We start from the raw sequence: 27,179 nt of genomic DNA on the forward strand, positions 1-27,179 counted from the left end.
CCGGCCTTTCACATTCTCCTCGGTTTATAGTCAGCGCATTTGTAAATTCTTTTTGAAGAATGATATAGATATGTTATTTTTTAAAACAAAAGAAATTCAACCTTATCTATAAATATTTCAATTCAATTCAATTCAATTCAGAATGACAACAATATATTAAAATGGAAAAACTTTTACCAGATACTTCCTAGGTGTCAGTGTGGATAACAACATGGGTTCAGCCGGGATGGACCTCCAACGACAGATTCTCCAAGCCCTGGAGACACATGGCACAGTCACATCTCTCGAACTCGCAGGAAATACAAAACAAGAACACCAGAAAGTTGTGGGAGCGATAAAATCTCTGGAATCCCTCGGCAATGTTAGTACTGACTGTTTTAAAGGAGGGTGCAGTACTTACAGGCTGATGAAATACCATGTGTTGGTTATGTTTGTGCATGATAATGAGGGTTATTATAAAGTAATTAATGCTTTCATCAAGCATTATGAATCTCGATGACCCAGTTTTGTTTTTAATAAGTAAAGTTAGAGCTATCTTTAATCGGATAAGGCTACCCCTCGTCATTAACTTGGATATATATTAGAAGTTTTCCTGGTGTTCTTTTTTGTGCAGCCTTGCAATTATTGGATTTTGGGATATGCAGTTACTAGATTTATTTAGTTTAAAGCTTTCATGGTAGATTAATGTTTTATTTTAACCCGCGCCGTCCCGAGGACGTACTTCCACGTCCTCACGTTTTGTCACAGCTAATCCCGAGGACGTACTTCAACGTCCTGCAATTGCAAGGTTCATAATTTCCACAATTTTTAATTTTCGCGAGTCATTTTTGGTACGTATACACGGGACACCTTCCTCAACAAGATGCCAAGCAGAGACAATGCCTTACCCAGCATGACCTCTTCCCCCCCCCTGCAGGCCCTTTTCTCAGCAATTCACCTGTTATCAGTGACCTGGCCAGTATAGCCATGTCATGCCACGGTACGAAATTCAGGGCCAGAGTGATTCCCCAATCAATGACAATGTGGAGGACAAACTTTACATAGCATTAGAGGAAGAAACAGTTAGAAATGATGATCAGGTAATGTGGCAAAAAAAGGTCAGGTATTAGTGAGTGAAACAATGCTTATAATGCCTATATTACTGCTTGAAAACCAATATACTCTTGTACTACATATAAATTCGTAACAGTAAATAAATAAATACCGTTTATGAGTGGTGTGAAATAGTTATCCTCCCATAGAACTCGTTTTCTTTGGTGCCAGCCTGATAGAAAACCCAGTAAGGTAAGGAGGCTCTCCTACCTGTAATGAGTATTTTAAACCTCAGGTGAGCGATTTCTCTATGAATTTTCGATGTTTCTCACCAAAAGCGAAAGTTTAAGCAAAAAAAAAAAAGGTCGAAAAATGCCCGGGATTGGGGGGTACCAGTGGTCGAAAAGTGGCCGGGACGGGGCGGGTTAAGAAACAAAACAACCTTTCCAGTTCATTTATTCAAGTTTGTGTTACGGTACCAGTATACATTTATCTGATTATTTTGATGGTCGTAAATACCGTATTTGCGTTAGGATGTTTTTGTTTCGATGTTTTTGCCCATGATTTACCACCTGAAGCGTGTTTTTTTCTCTGGCATAGTGACAGACACTTGATCTAACCAAAACTATTTACTTTAGATAATATTTGGTTAGTTTGAGTTAGTCATTTAGGTTCAGTTAGGATAGTGTGTTAGGTATGGCCAGTGTTAGGTTGTAGGTTAATGTTGGGTTAGATGAGCCACATTATGTTAGTTTAGTTAAGGCTAGGTTGGTGTTGTTTAAAGTTAAGCTCACCTGGTTGGAAGATTTTCCAGCATTTAATGAGGTCAGCTCTGATCAGTCTCCCTTTTACAGAATACAGGCCCAGGTTTTTCAGACGGTCAGCATAGCTGAGTTCAGACAGGCCATTGATTTGCTTAGTCCATCTGCGCTGTACAGACTCCAGGAGCCTCTGATCTCCGTGGTAGCCTGTGTTCCATACAGTGGAGCCAAACTCCATGATGGGTCTGATGTGGGATTTGTATAAAGTCAACATAAAATCTCGGTCTCGACAGAGGGTGGACCTAAGTAAATTATTTGACAGGCCTGCTGCCTTTTTTACCGTATTTCTTATGTGCGAATGAAATTTTAGTGAACTGTCAACCAAGATACCTAGGTCTTTGTGTGTAGTTTCTACGGAGAGCCTGGTGTTGTTCATGTGATAGTACTGAAGTGCGCCAATAGAATTCCAGTCTACTGGACCTCTCTGACATCGCAGAACAGTACACTTGTCAAGATTAAAACGTAAACCCCAGGACTCAGCGACATTGTAGACCATATCAATGTCCTTCTGGCATGTACTTATGTCTGCAGCTAATGTGGAACAGGTGTTTTGGCGCAACTTAAGGTAAATCTTCATGTCATCAGCAAAGAATTTACATTTGGAGCGTATGTATGCGGGTAGAAAGTTTATATATACCAGAAATAGCAAGGGGCCTAGAACCGATCCCTGGGGAACTCCACTGAGAACATTCCTTGAGGAACTGGCGCAGCCAGACACAGACACTTGCATGGTGCGGCCGGACAGGAAGTCAGAGATCCAAGTTAGCAAGGAACCACTGACCCCAAGTAGCCTCAGCTTGTCAGTGAGTATCGAATGGTTGACGATGTCAAAGGCTTTGCTAAAGTCAAACAAGACAACATTCACAACGTATCCAGTATCCATCCACGACGTAACATCATTATACACGAGTAACAGTTGGTCATCTACCGTTCTACCCTGTCTGAATCCATACTGCTCATTTGACAGCACTCCATTAGTGTCAAGGTAGTTGTATAATGCCTCTGTAATGAATCTTTCCAGGGTTTTGCAGCAGACAGAGGTTAGGCTAATAGGCCTATAGTTAAGAGGTTTGTGTCGAGAGCCTTTCTTGAATATAGGAATGATAATGGATTTTTTCCAATCATGTGGCAATTTACCAATGGTGACAGACTTTTGAAATATCAAAAACAAGGGTAATGCTAAGGCTTGGCAATATTTCAGAAGACTGGGGTGGAGGCCATCAGGTCCCATACTGGTGTTCGGGTCCAGTGCTGCGAGCCTATTTCTCACTTCTTGCAAGGATAGGGTCACTGTGTCGAGGATACCCTCAAAAGTTTGGTGAGGGAAGGGAGCGTGAGGAGCATGAGTTGAGTAAACTGTACAAAAATGTGTAGCAAAAGTTTCTGCCATCTGAGTACAGTCTGATGTTAACACACCATTGTCCAATCTTATGGGGCCTACTGAGGGTACACCTACTTTCTTATTTCTGATGTACTGGTGAAAAGGTTTTGAGGAGACCTGTAGTTTTCTAATCAGTGACATTTCGTGATTGATTTGCATGTGTGTAAAGTGGTTACGAAAGGTGTCGTTGAGAGAGTCGTAGTGTGACAGAGCTCGGGAAGCCTCAGGAGATAGTCTTCCATAAACATTCCTGGAGTGTTTGTATGTTTCCCAGGCTTTCCTGCGATGGTTTTTTAAGGCCTTGGGTGGTGATCTGGGAGGTGAGGGAGGTGTGCTAGGCATATTTGGCACATACTGGTCAATTAGTGGGCTAAGGATGGACTGCAATCTGTCATACATGGCATCAATTGACAGGCTTTGGAATTCAAAATGCCAGTCTATTTCACGCAGATGATTATTTATTTTGTTGTATTTGGCTTTATGCCAGGAGCGCTTGGTGTGCAAATAGCTATCTGTCACCACAGCAGCCTGGAAATAATATTGTATTAGCACAGGGCAGTGTCCACAGCTGGGCAGGGGACTCGCTACCTCAATTTCTCCAACTCTATCATTCTCGGATGTGAAGACAAGATCTAGAGTGGTGCCTGAGCTTAGATATGTGGGCATAGTTACCCACTGGTGCAGACCCAGACATGCAAAACAGTCCAGGAATGACTGATGGAGAGGAGGATATTTCATAGCCAGTGCTGTGCTTGATTTCCAGTTGATAAGGGGTAAGTTAAAGTCCCCAACAATTAGAACCTCTTTGGATGGACAGAAGTCTAGTAAGAAATTTAGTAGTGCTTGGTTATCAGCATCACTGTTAGAAGGAGGGCGATATATTACTATTACGTACAGGTTAAATGTAATTAAGTGGATGGCACAGACATTATCACAGTTGGTGTTTATACCTACATAACTTATTCTACTCCTTATATATATACATACTCCATGCTTACGGGTATTACCTTTGGTGTCGGTACGTGAGAGGTTAAAGTTATTAATCTGAACAAATGAATCGGGAATTTCAGGCAGCAGCCAGGTTTCAGCGACTCCAAAAATATCTATACCATTGTCTAACAGAAAATCAGAGATGACATGTAATTTATTAATTATACTATTTACATTACAGAACCCTAATTTCAAATTGTGAAAACTCACTGTTGCCTGGGAGGACTGCGAGGTTAATGGTTTAAATTTCTCATGGGTGTATTGTCTTGTGCGTGGGTTGCAGCGGCCTGAGTGTCCAAAGGGGTGCGCTGGGTTCGGGAAGTCCTGGGTGTAACTGGGGCATCTCCAGCAGCATGGGGCTAGCTTGGCCGGTATCGGAGGGTCCCCTGGCCGCTCCTCCACTGGCAGTGTTACGCTGTGCACGCCTGGCACGCAGTTCTATTCTTTGGTTGTATGTCAGGTCTCTATTGATGTAGATATGGCTAAACTGGGTGTTATGTAATTTCCTCGCATTATCTAGCAGTTCTTTCCTCACGTCGTCATCCAGTATCTTAGCACGGTACAACTTTTTATCCCTGTTAATGCATGTTACGTCTGACAGCGTCACCTGGGATCCCAGAATGAGTCTGGTTATGGGATCAAAGGCAGTATTTACAGCGTCAGTAGACTGTACCTCGAGGCCTCTAATTATTATTGATGTCTTCCTTTTATTCCTCTCCTCCATTTCTTTAGCTTCCTCTCTGATAAGCTAGCCACAATTAATTTTGGTAGATACAAGTAGGTTTTAGTAAGTTGCTGCCATTATGCCAGAGAAACAAACATGGGTCAGGAAAACGAAACAGGGATACAATTAGCAGGAAAGGAATATCAACAGAAAACAATAATTTACCACCAAAAAAACAATTTTAAAAATATAGAAAGCACCCAGGAAGAAGAGGAAGTATACTGGTAAGGTGTAAGTTCTAGCTTGGGGTGGTTGTTTTAGTCCAGCTCACCTCAGCTAGCATTGTTGACCATAACTACAATTTGTCTGTTTATTTATTGCCAGATGCCTTAATCGCATATGGGGTGGCCATGAACAAATTGCCTCTGTGTTGCCCTGTACCCTGCCATTTCACTGCCCTTCCCCCAGATCACACCCCTCTTTCTCATATACTTCTCCACTCCATCCCTCCATCTCATCCCTGGCATCCTCCTCCTTCTCCCCCCTTCCACCTCACTCACATACACTCTTCTCATTAGTCTCCCACCGTCCATCCACTCCACATGTCCAAACCACTTCAGTGTATTTTTCCTAATGCTTTCCAGCACATCCACACCTCACTACTCCTTAACTTCCTCATCTGTGAGTCTGTCTCTCCATGTAACTCCACATGCTTCCCCCAGATAACTCATTTCCACTGTTCTCACTCTTGACTTGTGTCCTTCCAACAAGGTCCAAGCTTCACTTCCATATTTTTTTTTTTTTTTTTTTTTTTTTATGCGAGGAAGAAGGAACCAAAGGCCATGAGCCCGCAGTAACAGTTCCCTCCAAGAGAAAAACAAAATACAATAGAGAGCCAAATTCAGGTATTAGAGTTAGTATCACAGTACATCATGCAGCGACTTTTTTGCTTCCATGCTCACGTCCCTGTTTCTCATCACTTCTTTCAAAGAACCAGAAACCTTTCTCCCTTGTTGTACCTTTTCAAGCACTTCGTCTGCCAAACTTCCATCCTTACCCATCACACTACCCACGTACTGAAATGCATCATGATGCCAAGTATTAAAACAGGAAGTGTGGGCAGTGTTTACTTTGTTGGCTCCGCTTTTGGCAGTTTCATGTTTAACAGCATTTTTATATCCCATGCAGAATGATTCGATGTACGTTGTTGGAAGTTTGTACTGGTATACCATTTGTTTGTCAAACTAACCTCATCTAACCTAACCTATATTGTAACATATGTAGCTTACATTACTTTGCCATAACCTGCAAGTATGGATATATGTTGCATGGATAGATGGGGTTCATTTACTTTCTGGAAACACTTTTCAGACCACCCAGAAATAAAATCATTCCACACAGGTAAAGAATAGAAAAGTACTTCTGAAAAAGTAAATATTGTCTCGAAGTGTTCCAGTTGTGCGCCATCATATCATTTAAAGAATCGAATTCATTCCTCTTCATTCCTTTTGAGAGGGTATAGTATGCTGTCCTATTCTAGATTGTCAGTGTCAGTCAGTCTACGCTGAAGTCGTGGGAGTGTACCAATGAGGGGGCCAGTATTGCATCAGAAGGCTCTCATGAAGCACGACTATTCAAGTCCCTCCCGGCAGAGGGACGTTCGGTGGCTGATATTAAAGCAAATTTCCCCAACTCTAACTTTGCACTGGGAGCAGCTATGAAAAATAAGGTATGGGTAAGACATAAAAATTGATACTGGTGCCATAATGCCATTGTATAGTTCTAAATTTGCTTTCTGAAGTTATGCATATGATGAATGATAATGTTATTAATTTCAGTATAGTTTTCCATGCCCTTAGAAAATAGGATGTGAAGTTTGTGTGCACTGTACCACAGTACTGATTACTCTAAACACCACTCATCTCCAGCTGTGGCCTGTGTATTCCCAAAAGGATAAAAAGTTCCATTGGCTGTACCAGGGAGGTAAAGCGTTTTGAATCCATTATTCATAGCACATAGTTCAGGTTTTGAACTTGGTCAGCCAACACAGTGTTATTTTCACAGACAATTCCTTGAAATAGCTCACAGTTCAGAGTTGCTGCAGCACTGCAGATTTTTATCATATCATAGATGAAAAAATGTAGACACAGGTGTGTGTGTGGTGCTGAAAATGTGAAGTATGTTTTATAGTATGTTCAGAGCACTTGAAGAGATTAGCGATGGTTTTTAATAAATGTTTACTCTTTCAGTGGCTGAGGAAAGAAGGAGAAAAGGTTGTTCCTGCAGTAGCATCCATTGAAGATCAGGTCCAGATACATCTTCAGGCTGTGTCATCTGGTGCTGCAGATTCTGTTCCAGATAAATTAAAGGCTGAATATAAAAAGAGGAAATTAATCAAAGAAATGTGAGTGATTATATTGTGCTGTATAATGCAGGTTAATCTGTCCTAAAGCATACTTTACAGTGCTGACTTCTAACTGTTTTAGGGGTGGATGTCTCCCCTCTGTTGAAATAATATGGCAGGAGCCAGAATAACAACCTTTAAGTTTGACACTACTACTAAAAGGGTGTAAGATTAATATGTATAATACCACTGGTGTCATAAAGTGTTGTCCAGTGTTGCATTAATTTTTAATAGTAGTATATTGTGAAGATTAATGGTGAGAGTTATGTGTAGGTGTAGGTTTGCACCAGGACCATATGTACTGTAAATTGTTACACTAGCTGCTACAGTATATAAATGTATGTATTTTAGCCTGTAATATTTGTATACAGTACCTTGTAGTATGCATAGATAAAGAGATGGTAGTATTAATTATAATCTGGTGGTATATAATAATAATGCAGTGCTAGTGTATATGCTACACTGAAGTGGAATCCCATTAAATTGAGAAGTTCTGTATAGGGTAACACCCATTAACTTCGTTTTACAGAGAACTGAATATGTTTGAGGTCAGAAAAGGTGCTGAGTTTACCACTTCAATTACCAAACAAGAAGCAGAATTGACAAAAGAGATGATTGAAAGTGGCCAGTGGAAGAATAAGACCTTCAAACCTTTCAATTTCACTGCAAAGGTTGGTAAATGTCATGTACAAATACTTTTGTAGTGTGCACAGCTGATTAGTTGTTTGGTACAGTAATTTCCTTTAGCTTTAGATGCCTTGAGTGGTCATCAGGTAAACTTAGTACTGAACACTGCCTTTTGAAATGAAGTACTGTAGTAGTGATCATGATAGTGATCATCCTTTCTTTTGTTTTACAAAAGCACCAGTTTTTCCCAAGTACTGTGCTTCACAAGCACTTGGCATGTGTTTACACTTCTACAAAGGAAGTAAAGAATATGAGTTACATAGGAAAAATACTTTCTTTGTAGTTTGTACAATTGTGCTTGGTTGTTTCCATTTTTGGAAGTTTTTAGAGAGAGCAGAATGTATGAGATATGCTATTTGTGTAACCCATGACAGGATGTTTGTTCTAGCAGTTTTAAGTGTACTACTGTTAACTGTCCTTTGTGGGGATAAAAATGCAAGAGACTGCAGGGCCTGCATTCTTACTAGATCAGAGTGTATGGTAGTATATGTCTCTCACAAGTACTTTCAGATAGTTATTGTGGTGTATAATGCTGGACACCTTGGTACTGTATATTGAATTTTCTTTGGTGTTTATGCTGAGCCTTACCAGTTGTATGATATTTATTTAATGCAGAGCTAATATTTATGGTAGGTGGGGACACCAACCATCCACCTTCTTATTGTGCTACCATTGGGTGACTCTCCACTGAGTTGCAGGCTAAATGGTTTCTTTTTATCTAGAAGACACTTTAATATGTTTGATGTTAACCATATTGCCAGCAGATAGATGCCTGGTGGTCTAGTGAGTTAAGCCACTGTAACCGGGTGATGCTTGAGGGTCTAAATCTGAGAGATGGTGGGGGTTTGCTACTCATATAAGGCTGCTCAGTGCAACTGGTCACTCTTACCTTAACCAAATGCAGTGTGTAGCCTAACTCTGGCATTTTATGCTCCTGCTGGGGCAGTATAGGAATGGGTGATGGATGGATGCATGGTGGCTTTATTTTATGATAATGCCACTATTTTCAAATTGAGATGTTAATTTTAGTATTTTGATACATATAAAGCCTTTTTCTGGTACAGGTAGCATAATTTTAAGAATATTATACATCTTGTACAAAGTCTTGCAAACTTGGCTTTGTGATGTTGATAAAAATTGTAAGCTTATTTGATACATTGCTTTCCAGGGTCGAGTTGACCTTCGAGCAGGACACCTCCATCCCCTGATGCAGTTAAGGGCAGAGTTCCGTCAGATCTTCTTGGAAATGGGCTTCACAGAGATGCCCACCAATAACTTTGTTGAGAGTGCATTTTGGAACTTTGATGCTCTTTTCCAACCTCAGCAGCATCCAGCCCGTGATGCACAAGACACTTTCTATGTGGCACATCCAGCCACAACAATGGAGGTTCCAGAAGATTATCTTGAGAGGGTAAGATAGTAGCTTTTATAAGACAGCGATCATCTTATGGTAGGTACTGAAGCACTCTGCTGTATCTTGATGGATTTTGACTAGAATGTGTGTGCATACATACATGATTGTGTTTTACAGTACTTTACTTCTGAGAACTTAGTGTCACATTAACTTCTGTAGGTGAAGAAGACCCATACTGTTGGTGGGTATGGCTCCACAGGATACCAGTCTGATTGGAGTCGGGATGAAGCATACAAGAACCTCCTCCGCACCCACACTACTGCTGTTAGTGCTCGAATGCTGTACAAACTGGCCCAGGTATGCATATATGCAGTACTGTGATGTAGGAGCTTTAGTATTTTGTATCTTGATTGTCTCAGTTTCCAAGGCTTTTTCAAAATGTTCTTAATGTTTGTAAGCCATGTAAAATTTTTCTTGTGGGCATTAGTAACGAAACTGCCATTTAGTTAAAACCCCCAGGAATCATGTGGTATATAGTATTAAGGTTGTTAAGGCATGTAATGTGCATTTTATTAAGATGTTAATAGCACTGTTTGTGTTAAACTCCAAACAGAATAATTAGTTGTTAATAATGTGTTAACATTTCTTTTTTTTAGCTAACCATTTCCTGCATTTCTTACATCTTTTTACCAAACACAGAACATGGCTGGTGAAGGTTGGAATTCTCTTGGCTGGACAAATCATCTGTTCGTACCTTAAGTAGAATACTTGAGTGTGTGTGTAACTGTGAGAGTAATTTGGGATGCATGTAGATCATGCTGTTATGATTTTTTTCAGCTGAGCACCATTTATTAGTGGGACGTTAGGTTTGGACAGTGATGTATGAAAAATTCCTTGAGGTATTTGTGTACATTAGCTAATCTGTCCTTTTTCTGTCCAACTCTCTAATGCAAGAGTTAACCGTTACTCCCAGTCTTTCATTTATGCAACAGGTCGGCTCTGGAACTGTCTCCCTCTGTCTGTATTTCCTGCTGCCTATGATCTCCAGTCTTTCAAACGCAGTGTGTCCAGGCATCTCAAAATGATCGGATCTTGAATTTGGCTCTATATTGTATTTTGTTTTTCTCTTGGAGGGAACTGTTACTGCGGGCTCATGGCCTTTGGTTCCTTCTTCCTCGCATAAAAAAAAAAAAAAAAAATTACTTTGGGTGTGTGTGTACATTCTGATATTCTTCAAATTTTTGGTGTAGCGTATGTTTGAGATGTGAGGGGATAAGTCATCATCATCATCATCATCATTGTCATCACCAAATCCTGTGTTGCCTCATGAGGAGCATAGGAGTCAGGGGCTAAGCAAGTTGGTCCTGACATTTAAGATGAGAGTGACCAGCTTCGCTCATCCCTGAGTGGCATTACGTGAGCAGTAAACTCCAACCACTCCATGGATAGAAACCTGCACTGGGACAATACGATTAGAGTGCCTTAATTGCCCACTAAACCACCAGGTGCCACAATTTGGTTATGTGGTCACCACCCAGCATAGTACTGTAAATGGTTTCCTGGTGTACAGGAAACCATTTTGCCTGTCATTCGGTGTAGAGCCACCCATAGGCAGAGGAAGAGGCAAGAATGAAGGAAAGAAAGACAGAAGAGAGAGTGTAAAGTCACCCGTAGGCAGAAGGAAGAGGAAAAAATGAAGGAAGTAAAGACAGAAGAGGATGGAGGGAAGGAAGAGAGGAAAGGTCAGTCACCTGAGGGCAGCACTACATTGAGTGAGTGGATGGTGAGCACCCCCACTTACCACAGAGAGTACTGTATATAAATAAGGGTAATGTAAGATAGAGGGAGAGGATCCTGATGCCAGGGGACAGAGTGCTATCGATGCAACATCTTTATGGCCATCCCCTCCATGATTAAGACATCTAGCAATGGTTTTTGGCTACTAATGCATTGTTATGAGTACTGGGCAAAGTCATTTAAGTAATGCTTTCAATTTTTGCTGGATAGGAAGGATTCAAGCCAGTCAAGTATTTTTCCATCGACCGAGTGTACCGAAATGAGACCCTTGATGCCACACATCTGGCTGAGTTCCACCAAGTTGAGGGTGTGGTGGCTGATTATGACTTCAGCATCAAGAACCTCATGGGTGTTATCGGGGTGAGATTCTGCTTTGAAGTTCTTGTTTACTTTTCCCTTTGTTTATGTTATTTTTGTGGATGTCCTGTTCTTCTAAATTGGCTTCTTTTGAGTTAGTTAATTGTGTTTTAACATTTAGACCTGTTCTAAATCAGTGTTTTTTCCTATTAATTGATTATGTGTGTTACTCTTGTTGATTCTTTTGCTCATCTAAGATGTCATTTATCTAGCTAGTTGTTTATTTCTGTTATTCCTTATGGATTGTCTGCTCTTCTAAACTGTCTTCATTTCTAGCTAGTTAACCCCCTAAAACCAAGAATATCTCCCTTAAGATGAATATTAGTGAATGTTTTTTGCTAGATTACAATAGAAAGATCCTTGGGCTGAAGAGGTAATTGAGAATGATCCAAAGTTTTACATTATGGGAATGTCTTCACCTTTGCTGAATAACTTAAGAGTAGAGAAGATTTTTACCTGCAAATTTCGTATTCATGTTCATTTGTAAGTATGGACATTTATTTTATTCCTCACAGAGTTTCTTCAGAAAGATTGGCTTAACAAAACTACGCTTCAAACCGACATACAATCCTTACACAGAGCCATCGATGGAAATTTATAGGTAAGCTTTCACTTCGTTAATTTTACCAGTAAGTGTTGTGTGTTCAGTACTGTACTATTATTCACTTTGTTTTGTAGTAGTAGTAGTAATGAGATAGTGTTACTAGTTTTATGGTGTTTTCTCATAGTTAGCTCTGATATGAGATTTAACATAATTATGAAGAAGACTGACGAGGAGAGTGAGGTGGAGGGGGGGAGAGGGAGGGGAAGGCCAAGGATGAGGTGGAGGGAAGGGTGGAGAGGTATATGAGAGAAGGGGGGGTAAGTTGGGAGCAGGGCAGTGAAATGGCGGGGGGCAGGGCAACGTGGAGGCGATTTGTTTGTGGCCACCCCGAACGGGATTAAGGCGTCTGGCAATAGATAGATAGATAGATGAAGAAAACAGCAACCCTACCATGGCCAGCCTCAGTGTAGGAGTTCTCAGACTCATTCACCTACATAGGTGTCTTGTATTATATTCTAGTAACTGGAGACTTTTTTTTTTTTCTTTTTTTTCTTTTTAATAAACTTTAGAAAGGCCTTGTACTGAACAGGGTATTGAAAGTTGTAGCAAATCCCCCCAGCTAAAATGTGTTTGCCTGAGCTAAAAGACTCATCTGTAGGTAGCACAAAGCGGAAAAAAAAAAAATCATTGTGGTAATGGGGTTAAGAGGAAGCATGGTGTCATTTATTGGTTGGCTGATGGTTGAGGATGTTATGGTAATGATTTGGGTGTTTCCCCAGCTACCATGAGGGTTTAAAGAAGTGGGTTGAGATTGGTAACTCTGGGCTGTTCCGTCCTGAGATGCTGCGACCGATGGGGCTGCCAGAGAATGTGAAAGTCTGCGGATATGGTCTCTCTTTAGAACGGTATGGATAATAACCATTTGGAATTTTGTTTAGGGAATTGTAGTACAGTACAGTAATTCGTCATTGTCATTTGTCCTTTTGCACTGTATATTTGCTGCTAAGTTTACAGAAACATTGCAAGCCAATGATCCATTGCCACTATTACCAACCTATTTGCCAGTTTTCCCAAGTAAGCTAATATTTTGGAACTTTACATGACAATTTTTCTCAGTTGATGTGGACTTAGAGTAAAATGGAATGTCAGGAAAGGTGATGTACAACAAGGATAAAGTATATGTGAAAGTAATTCCACACAGATGACATCACAGTGTATGGACTGTGTTCTCTTTGACATGGGTGGCTTTACCACCATTATGCTGTATGAGTTTATTTCTGTATCTGGTATTTTAAAATATTCTTATGACTTTTTAGTGCTAAGACATTATGAAAACATATAGCTGATGTTAATAAAAAATAACAGTAAGCTCAAATATGCAAAGCAAATAATTAAGGAAAAAGTGCCTGATAGCTACCTTACGTGGCAAGAAATTGGACCTATATGGATACATGCCGTTTCAGTCATATACTGAGGTGTGGAATATGTGATATTTCAGGCCAGCAATGATCAAGTTTGGAATGAACAACATCCGCGAACTGGTTGGTCCACGTGTGAAGATGGAACTGATCCTTGATAATCCTGTCTGCACTATTGACAAGTAGGGCCCATCCTTCCTGTGGTTGTCACACTTACGGCCGTATGGCTCTTGCACTCCCATTAGTTGTAGTACAGTAGTTGCAGCCCAAGGCTCATCTGTATGTGTACCCAGTGGACTACAGGAAACTGACTACTTTCATTGGTTATTATTATTTAATTTTAAAAGTATCACATATTACATCTTGAAAAGCCCAGTCACTGATGTCCACATCTGATATAATTTCAGTTATTATCCATGGTTTCACTCACATTAATGTTTAACCCCATGAATTCAGGTTATGACTTTTTTTGTTTATTCTTACTGTATGGTTTAATTTAACATAGGAAGGGTCTCTTATACCAAAGGGAGTTTCTCAAGGCTGTTATCTGACTCCTTCAGTTAAGAACTCCCAACTTGAATGAAGTTGTAGGAGACAGAGAATAAAATGAAAAAGACATCCCTATGCTCAGTGGGTTAAAGTTTTGGTAGTATCATATGAATTTTCCCAAGAGAAACCCTTTAATGTCCTCACATGGTAAATTTGCACTTATTATCTCTATACTTAATATCCTTTTTATCTAGATGTGTTCCTATAAGAGTGTTTGCATTTTTTATTTCAAGTTGAGCTCCTTATACCAGGCAGCAAAGGACTCAGACTTTCAGTTGTTGCAATATAATTTTTAGCTGTTGAATGTCACAAACTTTAAGTATAGAAAAACCTCATTTATTAGGACTAATTTAGAGTCAGGACTGGTTGATGTACTGGAAGATGTGGAGCGTGTTGTTTTATTGAACATGTAATGAAAGTCTTTATTTATGGTACCAAGTTGGAGGTAAAAGTTCCCGTTGAAGAATTCATGCCCTGAATTACTGTTAGCCAAAGCAGTCCACAAGAGTACTTAGCAGGGATGAGGTTTTCTGCAGCACAGTACTTTATGTTATATATTGTTAATGTGTAAAAGGTAGGTTTTCAGATATTTGTCAGTCTTGTTCATTTCATATGCAACTGGTAGTACAGTAATGATTAATAGTGCTGTGGTAGCAGCCACATTGGGTAAAATCATGTGCCAACATGCCACAAATCAAATCCAGGAGTTGTCTGAAAATTTTTATAAGTATTGCTGTAGACATAAAGTTGTCTCATACAGCTATGATAATCAGTGCTGTGGTAGCCTAGCCTTGGATCCTCCTACACCCTAGCGAAAAGGATTTTCTGTTTTCTCAATAGTGTTTTATGCACTCAAGGTGATGAGCAGTTGGGATAATTGGACAGCTGTATGTATTTAGACCCCTTTACTTAATGCAGAAATAGTGGCCTGGAATTTAGACATATCCAGTAGTGTCTTGTAGGGAATAAGTTTGCTTGAAGGACTTGTTCCCACTTTATTAAAGTACAGTTGTTTAAAAAACAAAACAGTATATATTTTAGCATATGGTAGCATGTTTTATAAATAATATGTAGTGTACAGTTACAGTTGGGCTGTAGAACAGTAATAAGTGATCACAGTAGTATTGGGATGTAGTTATTGCTTAACCTTTTAATATCTGGCTCCAGGATTATTTCCCCTTCGTAACTTGAACACAGGGATATAATTCTCTTACCACTGCTTTTCTGTGTTTAACCTAGATTATGGCCAAAATGTGATTTTCCACCAAAAAGTCGCATTGGCTTTTCTAAACGATTTTTTTGTTCTAAGTCAATAATAACTGAATTAAATTGTAGAAAGTTTGATTTTGAGATAGGTACAGAACATTCGTGTTTCACTTGTGTTCACCTGGGGATTCACAATCTTGTGGTCCGGCAAGTTTTTTTTTTTTTTTTTTTTTTTTTTTTTTTTTTTTTAAATAAAGAATTTATTAGAGCAATAACTCAGTTAGTATGAGACTGAATTTGGTACACAGAAAAGTAGTATTTGATTCTTGGAAAATACATTAAATAATTGCATTCCTGTCATACCATGTGCCATTAGGACCATGGTATTATTTGGAAGGATCACTTTCAGTATTTTCCAGTGTCAGCTGATTAGGTGGAAATTGAGTGTGATATCACTGTTTGATTGTTATCTGAGGTCACTAAAGTACAGTATTATCAACTGTTACTTATTAGTAGTTGTATCAGTTATGTTCAGAAGTGATGCTGCAGGTGCCTTACAATAACTGTTTTGATACTGTATGTGCTTTATAAAAGAACGGTTATGTTTGATGTACATGTTTGTAGTGTTGTGGTTACATGGTTTTATAGTCGCATCTCGTGGAAGTATTTATTTTGTCATTTTATTGTAATATTTTAATTTATTTTCTAATTTTTTGGTGTAAATACTGTGCTTAATAACAGCAGCTTGCTAGTGTTTAACTGTAATTTTGATGGTAACTTTGATGCACTCACTGTATGCAGTACTGTATATTTGGCAGAGGGAGTTTTACTCAAAAAGTGAGCCACTCAGGCCATTGCATCTGACAGTGTTGTATGGTATTAAAGTATGCAGTTAATTGCGTATCAAAATAATCAGTGGAATGAAGACTTTGCTAATTTTCCAGTGTTAAAAGATATTATCATGGAGCACTTTCCTGCATTTCCAACTCACTGATTTTCAGATATCATAATGCATAGCAGTGTTTATGTTCTCTTGGTTATACTGTAATGTAGAGCATTTGGAGTATCCTGAGCATTTAGATATTTGCACCGTTTCATCTTCAGGTATTTAGTTCTGATATACTTGATACATATAGCTACAGTATCATAAGTTATTGCTGTGGCATAATGGCTAATATGAGAAGAGTTTATTCATATACTATAATATGACTGCTTCATAATTTTGGTTAAGTTGTCATGTTTTTTCCTGCACCTGTCTGCAGATGGTTTCACATCCTTTTTGTATGACAACTTTTTGATATTACTGGAACAGAATACTGATTATTGATAATGAGATACCTGTTTAAAAGAAGATATTCTGATGAAGAACAGTGGGATGTGATAGTTTTATTATGTGCAGGCCGGCTGTTGCTGTAAGATATGTTAGTTCAGCAATCACTACATATACAGTAATGATACCATGTACAGCTGGACAACAGGTATTAATGGTCTCATTTCTTAAGTGGGTTCTGTTTGGGTAACTTGCCACACCTCAACATTACTGCATTCAGTGATACCTCAGAGATTTTCAGAATGTAATTTTATGAAGTTCACTTTTTAAAGTTTTTGTATATCATTGAAAAAACATAATTGTTGGGTTTTGTAGCTCAAGTATTTTTGTTTAAATGGATGCAATAAAGATGTTTATTTTAAAGTTTTAAGTTTTATTTGTCCACTTTCTGTTACCCTCACTAGCAAGCTGCATCCACACAAATAACTTAAGTGCTGTTGGTGTTATTGTTGTGATCTCAGGTTCATTGGACGTAAGTTTGGTGGACTTTAGGCTGAAGTTGCCCCTTTCCTGCAGTCATCCATCTTCCATTGGAGGGTTAGAGAGTTGGGTGGCATTTGCATAAATAAACATCAGCATCACTTTGAAGGCACCCATTTCCTGCATCACATTTAAGTGTAAAAGTAGATTCCAGACCCCATTTATTAAGGACATGTTTTTAATATGAACGTCGTCGATATGTGTTGTTTTCGATAGGAAATGCATTTTACTCTGTATTTGTTGGAAGTATAATTGTGGTGTAGTTTTGACAGAATGCCATTTGATCACTTTTGTACCTCATTGCTTTCTCTTTCTGTTTGTGGATCCTACTTTGTCTCACCTCATTTAAGTGAGAATGGTAATAGTAAGTGAATGACCATCTGAAGGTGGCATAGGTTGTAGTATGGGGCATAGTATTTTTTAGGCTTGCGTAATGAGAGTACCAGGTAATTCTCCTTACTTTTGTGTATTCCTTGTCTTTCTCATGGATCTGCCATACCATTTAGTAAAACTGTCATGGGAAAAAAGTAAAGATAACTGATATATAGCCTCATCCCTGTAGCACAGTTTCCCACATTTACCTGCAGTATAGTGAGGTGATCTAAATCATGACTCCCTGATGTCTGTATCATTGGGGACAGGAGTCAGAAGAGAAGGTAGCCACAGTTACAGCATAGAGAGAGTATCCTCTCCTGTGCTCCATTAGGTACTATGCCTTTTACAACATGAAAGTAAAAGTTGCGAGGTAGAACACTTGCTACTTCCCAATGCCAGTGCAGAAAGTAGGGCTGTCCTGTCACTCCTAATTCACGTTGATAAGGCTGTTAATGGTCTTGTCACTAGTGTCCCAATCAGAGTGTTGACCATGACACAGGTTTGATACCCAAGAAGTGGCCGGAGGTTTTGCAGTCATATCATGCCATTAACAAATGGAAGTGAAAAATACATTACATGACAGTACTTTGATGCCAACTCTAATGTATGGAAGTGAAGCTTGGATGTTGTTGGAGGGACACAACTCAAGAGTGAGAGCAGTGGAAATGAGTTATTTGAGAGGAGCCTGTGGAGTCACATGGAGAGACAGACTGATAGATGGGGATGTGAAGGAGCATTGTGGTGTGGATGTGGATGTGATAGGAAGCGTCAGGAGAAACATATTGAGGTGGTTTGGCCATGTGGAGAGGATGGAGAGTGAGAGACTGATGAGGAGAGTGTATATGAGTGAGAGGGAGGGGGAGAGAGGGAGGGGAAGGCCAAGGATGAGATGGAGGGATGGAGTGGAGAGGTATATGAGAGAGGGGGGTGTGAATTGGGAGCAGGGCAGTGAAATGGCGGAGACAGGGTGACGTGGAGGCGATTTGTTTGTGGCCACCCCGTATAAGGGATTAGGGCATCTGGCAATAGATAGATAGATAGATAGAACAAATGTAGGTTGGTCATTTAACCTTAACCATCTGAATTCTAGTGATGTTTTAGTTCAACTTGGGAAGGACATCTTGCTCTGAAGGGGTATATTAAGCTTATTTCTAACCTGTCCAGTACAAAAAGTTTATCCTAAGGTGAACGAAATTGTCAGGCGAGCAAGAATAAAATGAAAAAGATGTCTCCAGGCTCAGAGGGTTAAATGCACTGGACTGTGGTAATCTACCCTTAGGTCTGTACATATTGACTGGGGTAATATGGGTTTGGCTGATACTGTTAACGTACATGGACTAGAAGGATGAGATTCTTTTTCTAGTGTACCCAGGGATAAAAAGAATTTGCTTAGTTGGGGATTGAGTTGGTATCATGATGCAGGTTGATGTGCACATGTTTAGGAAAGATTGTTTTCATATTGGAGAAGCAGATGTTTTCTCTCTGGTGCCATGCTTCATCTTAACCAGGATATTCAGTCAGAGTTATTGCTTTAGCTGATTTGTGCCTGTTTCCTGTGGCAGAGTCCAGGGTTTTGATACACTTTTTCTTATTCATCATTCATCATCCAATGCTGTGTTGTCCCATGAGGAGCATAGGAGCCTGGGGCAATAGGCAGGTTGATCATGGTATTTAAGATGAGAATGACCAGCCTCACTCATCCCTGAATGGCATAACATGAGCAGCAAACTCCAACCACCCCTTGGATATAAACCTGCACCAGCTGGAGTGCCTTAATTAAGCACTAAACCACCAGGCGCCATAATTTGGTTATATGATTACCTCCTAGTGTAGTAAATGGTTTCCTGGTTTGCAGGAAACCATTTGGCTTGTCACTCAATGTAGAGTCACCTGTAGACAGAAGGAAGAGAAAAGAATGAAAGAAAAAAAGACAAAGAGGAAGGAAAGAAAGAAAGAAGGAAGAGAGGAAAGGGGAGTCACCTGAGAGCAGTACCACATCGAGTGAGTTGATGGTGAGGCCCCCACCTACCATGATTTATATTTGTTGCATTGTTTTCACTTGTCTTTTTGGTTTCTTGTTAAATGTACTATATTCATATTAAAATTTTCATTGTTGGACAGATTCAGAGAAGAGCAGAAGCTGAGTGGGAGTGGGAGTCTGTCAGTGGAATCCCTGAGCAGGCGACAAGAGCTAATTATAGAGAAGCTGACAGCACTGCAGACCAAGGTTGCCAACATTGCCTCCAAGATGGGTGTCACGTTGGAAGGCTCCTTGTCAACTGCCACTACATGTCTCACTGGTAAGTAATGTGGGGCAATACTTCAGAATTTGTCAACCAGTGGTAGGTGGGGGCAGTCACCATCCACTCACTTGATATAGTGCTGCTCTTTGGCGACTGCCCTTTCCTTTCTTCCTTCCTTCTTTCCTTATGTCCTCTTCTGTCTTTCATTCCTTCATTCTTTCCTCTTCCATATGCCTACTTAATGTGTCAGTGGGTCTTGTGGAAGATCAGGTCCTGGTAACACTGTTTTTTTGACATTCAGATCCCAAACATTTCCCTGCCCCAGCCCCATAATCAAGCTCACATTCATTGAGTCAGCAACCCCATTTTTACCACTTTACCAGTCTCCCTTTAAACAGCTTATAACAAGCTGGTATTGGTCTGCAGGTGCACCAAAGTCAGGTGTGATTCATGATGTGGTTGTGTACGCTGATCCCCGCCGGCCACCATACAGTCTGCGTGCCCTGACTAATGCTCTGGCACGCACAACACCCGTATGCAGGAGGGTACACTGTCACTCTTCTGTCAAGGTATATACTGCTAATACAGTTGATTTTTTATGCTTATATGTTTAAGTTTTTATAGGATGCATTTGTAGTAATACAATGTGGCAACCACACAGCACAACACGTCGTGATGTAGGAGGACAGAACTGTGGTTTATTTTTCATTTGATTCATGTCCTGCAAGAAGTCAGCGTCTAGATCTTCCTGCTGTTGTGGGTTTATTTTGTAGTGTTTGCTGAACAGTTGGTACTGATATGCAGTCACAAAACATTAACACAATCCACATTACCTGCTCAGTGCAAGAAGATCTTAGGAAAGAGGAAACTTAGCATGATTTTGATTATGATAAAGGTCTGTGCCACCATGTTCTACAGAAGGAACATAATCATTCACATTGTTAATGTACTGCATTATTATTATTTTTATTGTTAGTTTTACTCTAATTGATATTACTTTTTATTGGCAGTTCAATACTCTGAAGTTCTGTATTCATTTGATATTATATTATTTTTTTATTTTTTGTGTTCCTAGATGTAATGAATTAGGAATTAAATAGGCACAGAATATCAAATATTCACCTACTGTACATGTAATTGGAGATATTTCTGAAGTAGGTTTCTAGGAATGCAGCTGACTGGCCTTAATCATGGTATATTTTCTTTGTGTAAACATGGAGAAAATTGATTTGAGTTAGGCTTTTTGATGTAACTTTTCCAAGTGACACATTCTGTGTGAAATTCTTCCAACTTTACTTAAATTTGTAGTAAGTAAGGTTATCTTTTATGTAGTAATTTGTGCAATGTGTAACAAAAAAGATTTACTATATATCAGAGTAGGTACTGTTGTTTGTTCAGAAGATACAGTAGTTTTGGCCCACCATGGATTGGCACGCAGATGAACAAATATTGGCCAGAACTGTTGTTGCTAATCAATGAGCAGCACTTCCATACTTGAGTGTAATTATTCCTTTTGAATAAATCAAGGCATTATAAAATAAATACACTTGTTGCAAGATTATCATGAATACCCTTTGCATTGGTTTGATCCTGAATAGATGCTTGGAGGTTTTTTGAACATGTAAGAGTCAAATGGCCACCCCTTACGGGATTATGGCGTCTGACAATAGATAGGTAGATAGAATACCACCAAGGGAAATTGTCTGGTCATCTGCCCTTAACTGCACTGAACCTAGCCATGAACCTCCACACTTCGAACAGGGTGAGTTGGGATTGTCTATTATTGTTGCCTTTTCAGGAGATATCTGAGAAACTGCAGCAGTTCTGGGGCAGTGGTGTGAATGAGGAGCGTCGTGGGTGTGTGGTGTGTGTGACGCTGGTGTGGCGGCAGGCAGGAGACTCGCCTTTGGCCCTCCTACCAACCCTCTCAGTATCACCTGTCTCTGCGTTACAGGTCAGCCTTCTGTCTGTCAATCAGTACTGTACCCATCTTTAGCCAGACCCCTTAATCATGGAGAGATAGCCATAACCAAATTGCCTCCTTTTCACTTTGTCCTCACCATCAGAGTGCTTATTCTTCAGCTGACATCACCTTCGTGCACATACAGTACCTCTCGACTGCATCCCTCCAAAATTTTCAGTTTTCATCTTCCGCTATCCACTTCCACCTCACATATGCTCTCCTAGTCAGTCTCTCATTCTCTATACAGTATTTATAGTTTGTCCATTTTAATGTGAGGAAGATTTTTTTTTTCTTTTGCAGCTTACATCCTATATCGTCTCATTTTCTAGTGTTAATTTCTTGTTACAGCTCAGCTGCAGAATAAGACTGTTCTGCACTGTGGCTCATCATCCATTCCATAGAACTTTGCAACTGACACCATATTCTGTTGCTTATATTTTGTTATACTTCAGTAGTCAAATAGGAGAGATGATAATTTTGAGCAGGGTTGACATGGAAAATATGGTACAGTTAGTTCTCTCACTTGAAACTGAGAGAGATTTCTATTTATAACCCTCTCTGTTCGTCCTCTCTTTAACGCTTTTGACTTTGATAATTTATTGATATGGTAGTTTATGTTGCTGTGAATAGTTGTGTGTAGTCATTTTGATTTTCATTTTAGGTCATTGGTGAACACAATATTGGCCGCTTCTTGGTGCGACTGTGTGATGTTGTAAGTGAACCCAGCAGCTTGTATGAGTGTCCCACCAACCCAGTGTTTACAGCGCGAGTTGATGAACTACTGGATCATTCTCATGCAAAGTTTATGCTTGGCAGTAACAAGTGAGTGTGGTGTCTTTTCGTACACTGGATACTCTACAGATATAAGTGAGGTAAGATGCATACCATATGTAGGTAGGGTGGTATGGTGTAGGTGGGATGGAAATACAGTATTATTACATATTTTGTATTAGATCAAGTGAAACAATTAATAGGCTATGAAAAACATGCTTGTGGAGTGGAGCTGACAATTCTGTGGCAGTACTGATGTTTATTCACTTAGCGTACATAATTTTGGTACATTGAGATTGTATTGCATATCAGGTATGTAATGAGATGTTTTATGAGAATGAGTACAGTAGTGGTGCAGAGATTATATATATTCTCAACCCTCGTGTATGGGATTCAGCTGGTACAGTAAAACTCTTTCTTCAGAAAATCCACTTTCCACAAACCACCACTCTCCAAAATTATTTTTCATGCAATAGGTAGGCACTGTATTGATACTACTATCCCCCACTCAGTCATAGCATTTTTTGTTTTACTACATTAGAACAGATATATTGATTACTAAGCACTTCTTTGTATATGATATTATTGGTACTGTAGCTAGGCTGTATATTACATGATGTCCTCTTAATTATCATCATGAGTCTACTTCCAAAATTTTCTGTTTTCTGTAGTCTTTTTAACCAAGCATTTCTGATTTGGCAATTTGTACTGTTAATTGGTATATCTACTGTGAATAGAGGAGAGGATGAAAACACTGCATATGCAGACTTTTGTATATTAGTAATATTTATTCTAACCTCCCTTTGCAGAGAACGAGCAGGCTTCCTTAGAGGGGTAAATGCAAGGCTGGGTTCTGAGGAATTTCTAGCTGGACCGAATCTTTCTCTGGCTGATATCATTCTGCTGTCCGGCCTTATTCAGCTTCGTATGCTGGAGTCATCACCACCCAATGTGCAATTATGGAGTAAACGTTGCCTCTCTCACCAGCTTTGTAAGAACTTCCTTTAACATCAGAGGTAATAGAACATGTTTATTATTGATTCACATTTAAAGCTAGTTTATCATAGTGCACCGTATCTGTATTCGGTAGAAATATGAAATGAAAAATAAATGATATGGTCATTCATTGTGAAGATGTGGAATGTATGTGACTAAACTATCAGCAGCAGTAATATTCATAAAATTAAAGATGTTAATAGCAGATTATACAGAAACTAATTAAGTCTTGCTTGTTTCAATATCTCAAAAACTGAGGTAGATATGAGTATAATAATTGATTACCAGTACATGCACTGGTAAAGAATATGCCATACAGTACCATAAAAATCTCTTGTTGGCTCCTGACAGAGATAAACCATGACAACCATGGCTGCATTGTTCTTACATGCTTATCTGACTTTCACTGTTACTGCCCCTCTCCTTCTGTCTCTGTTTATCAGTGACTGTATCACTTTAACCTCTTCACTGCAGCAGTGTCCTATTTATTCAATTTTTGCAATCCAGAAAATTTAACTCATCTTAAGGGAGACCTAAACTAAAGGGTTTGAAACAGCCTTAGGTAAATCCTTCACCACAAAAATTGATAAGAATTGTGTCTGGTGATAACTTCCTTATAATAAAAAACACTATAATTTTGAAGGAGTTAACACTGAAGCATATGCTTCAGATTTCATGTCAGAGAATGAGTCTGACAGCCTAAGCAGATCAGCTATACATGTATAGCTGCATTTACATATACCGGTAAGCTAGAGTGTGATATGTAGCTTAGTCTTTTTAATTTATATAAATTACTGTATGGTTATTGTATGTTGTCTGTGATTGTCACAAATATTGGAAGGGTAAGGTCTTGTAGTTGAATATCACATGAATACACTCTTAATGTGTCGTCAATTTTGGGACCAGGTACTGGTGTATTTTGTCTTTTGGATTCTTGCAAGTGAACATTGCTTACACACTGCCCAGCCATCTTTAAATCTAACAGTTGCAGACCAATGATGCCTCATGTTATATATATTGAAAACAATGTTGAACCTTTACTGTATTATTTGTGTAAACATAGTTGGTAAATGACACAAAATTTCCATCAGTTTTTTTTAATAGTAGTTAACATTATGCTACACTGTGAGGTCCAAGATGTTGAGTCATGGTAGTTTTCAGGCTCTACTCGCTTTCTTATTGAAGCAGCCCATTGTTGCCGAAATTTGATGATAGAGGGTTGTGCAAGGTGTAAGTGCATCATGATTTTATTGAGGCTGCCTCATATGATTGGCTTTTGTATTTAACTTTTTGACTGCAGTTGATTCTCATCAGTTGAATAACATTGCTTGGCCTAAAGTGGGGTGAATACAGTATATGGTTCTTAATTCTTGACCTGAATTTTAATATAGATAGAATTTTAGACTGTAGCTGTGGGGGGTATGTACAAACTGGATAAAATAGTCTTATGTTTGTTGGAATAAAATACTCCATTTGTAGTCTGCAGCCAGAGGGTTAAACACTGATCAAGGTTCTGACATTTTCCTTAGTAAGTAAAGTAGTTATGTATACTGTAGATGAAATGAATGAATGGTATGCCACACAATTGACTGTATTAATGCAGGACTTGCCATCTCTATTGTTGAAAGAATTGTCTTACAGTTTTGGGTTATCAGTTGATTTGAGAGTAGAAAAGTGTAGCATCACCTAGAATCACAGTTCATTTCATTTAACACTTTATTTTGTTGTGATTAACTTCTTTTCGTAACTTTTTGGTACGTCAGGTATCTGTTTACTGATGAATGTGCTATGTACATGGTCATTTTAGCTCTAAAAGACTATACCAGTAATGGTCATCTCAGCAGACATTGTATTAATTGAAGATACTCTGGGTATTGGAAAAGAATGGATCATCAATTCATCAGTGCTTTTTATTTCCATATAAAAGACAGTTGTGCATTTTTTACCCTTTGCGGTGCCAGAATATTCTTTCTAATCATTGTGCTGTCCTCATACATGGAGAATGTTTTTGCATCACAGAATGTTTGCTTATTCAGTCTAAGCTGAACTTGAGAAAATATAATAGTTGTGTATGGTTGACTCTAAATCAGCTTCTTGGAGGTTAAGAGTATTGACCCGACTTTTTCCTTTAACACTACTCACTTTCTGTTGCTTGACTGCTGTTTGTGTGTGTGGGTGTTGGGATGGGTTTGGGGTGGGTGCATGGGTTGGTGATTACATTTAGCATCTCAACAGCTCCTCACCTCTTTCTGATCCCCTTCAGCCTTAGTTTTCACTGTAGTGTTGCATCATTTTTCTTTTGAGAATTGCTGTTACACAGAGCATGTATTCTTACACAGAACACTTATTCTGAACCCACAGCCTGTTAGCCCCTCCATTATGGCAGACACAGCACCAGTCTATCCCCATGCACTCCCGCCTTTTCTTTCCAGCTTTCGAGTGCAAGAGGTAAGTGGTACTCTCACTGCTTCATGTACACAACTAGTGTAGTTTGAGAATGGTCTTCTTCATTCTGTCTTTTCCTCTGCCTACAATTTTCAGTCTTTCTGATGTATTGTGTCCAGGCATTCTTACGATGAAATGATCTTATGTTTGGCTTTCTTTTGTTCAGCTTTCTTTGATGGGGATAAATTTAGCTAGGTTTCACTAAAAATGAAACTGAAAATGTATGTGAATATCATATTACAGACAAATTTAGGGTGATATGGTAAATTGGGATTGCAGAAAAGAGAAAATCAAAGCTGGAGGAACTGGAATATGTTATCAAGGGAGTGTTCTGGTCGTTGAAAGGGAAAGTTCATCATCATCACTGTTGGCATTGCCATTACCATTATCATTGTCTTTGTCATCGGTATTGTTGGTGTCACCATTATTTTCATCATCGTTGTTGTTGCTGCTGTTGTCTGTCATCATTGTCGTCGTCATTATCGTCGTCGTGACATCATTGTTATGATCGTAGTGGTGTTTTCATCATTATCGTTGCCGTCGTGTCATCGTTGTCATCCTCTTCGTCATCATCTTCATTATTGTTAATAGTGTACATTGGATTAAATTATGGTGGATAATAATAGAAAAAACTCAGTATTTACATTTATTCTAACTTAAAATGATAGCATATCCTGATGAAAGTTAATAAAACTTACAACTATAAACAGGTTAGAAATTGCAGAACATACATACATACAGACTTTAAGAGTAATACTGTTTTCACATACAAAATGCAATAATAGATTTGTACATTATGCAGCACATGATGGGAGGTAGGATGCTAGGCTACTTTCCGAGTGCAGGGAGGCGAGGCGGCCATTTTAACCCACTGAATCCAGGTGATGTGGTGTACTGATTTATTCTTGCTGCCTCTAGGTGACTTTATTCAGTTTGGGGGACTTGCTGAGAAGGGATTAATCATCATCATCATCATCAGTCCCATTTTATCCCAAATAAACTGGAGGGGGACAGGGCAACATGGAGGCCGTTTGTTTATGACCACCCCTTATGGGATTAAGGCATTTGGCAATGGATAGAGATAGATAGATAGATAAACTGGAACATAGTGGCATTTGAGGCAACAGCGACCAGCCTCACTTTTCCCTGAGTGACACGCAAACAATAAATCTCAAACACCCCGTCTGATGAAACCCATGCTGACTACATCTGGCTGGAGTGCCTTAACCCACTAGACCACTAGGTGTCATATTGTTATATGGTTACCCTCCAGGTAATGAAGTCTGTAGCTAAACCCCCAGTTCAAAAAGTTTCTCCTAAACTAGATAAAACTGGTAATGGTAGGAAGAATAAGCTGAAAAGAGACATTACA

The 27,179-nt window shown here is 39.3% G+C and overlaps 1 protein-coding gene across 1 annotated transcript; it reads left to right on the forward strand.

Annotated features, from left to right (window-relative positions):
* Nucleotides 1–211: 211 nt before the first annotated feature.
* alpha-PheRS (phenylalanine--tRNA ligase alpha subunit) lies at nt 212–25,242 on the forward strand. The gene is made up of 15 exons (XM_080272984.1): nt 212–361; nt 6,429–6,617; nt 7,138–7,292; nt 7,822–7,963; nt 9,148–9,390; nt 9,553–9,690; nt 11,341–11,490; nt 12,003–12,088; nt 12,811–12,936; nt 13,530–13,631; nt 19,511–19,689; nt 20,059–20,201; nt 21,431–21,586; nt 22,257–22,417; nt 23,176–25,242. Exons 1-15 carry the CDS (start codon nt 212–214, stop codon nt 23,372–23,374), a joined length of 2,319 nt encoding a protein of 772 aa, XP_080129110.1. The 3' UTR covers nt 23,375–25,242.
* The last annotated feature ends 1,937 nt before the right edge of the window (nt 25,243–27,179 follow it).

The sequence above is a fragment of the Coenobita brevimanus genome, chromosome 52 (assembly GCF_032717465.1).
Source record: "Coenobita brevimanus isolate Jiangsu-jjx chromosome 52, ASM3271746v2, whole genome shotgun sequence".
Classification (NCBI taxonomy): Eukaryota; Metazoa; Arthropoda; class Malacostraca; order Decapoda; family Coenobitidae; genus Coenobita; species Coenobita brevimanus.

Bases quoted from the DNA above. Each gene is read 5' to 3' on its own strand.
- alpha-PheRS (XM_080272984.1), top strand. From the start codon at position 212: ATGGGTTCAGCCGGGATGGACCTCCAACGACAGATTCTCCAAGCCCTG. The intron at 9,691-11,340 runs GTATGCATATAT...TTTGCTGGATAG, and splicing joins TGCTGTACAAACTGGCCCAG to GAAGGATTCAAGCCAGTCAA. The intron at 12,937-13,529 runs GTATGGATAATA...GTGATATTTCAG, and splicing joins TATGGTCTCTCTTTAGAACG to GCCAGCAATGATCAAGTTTG.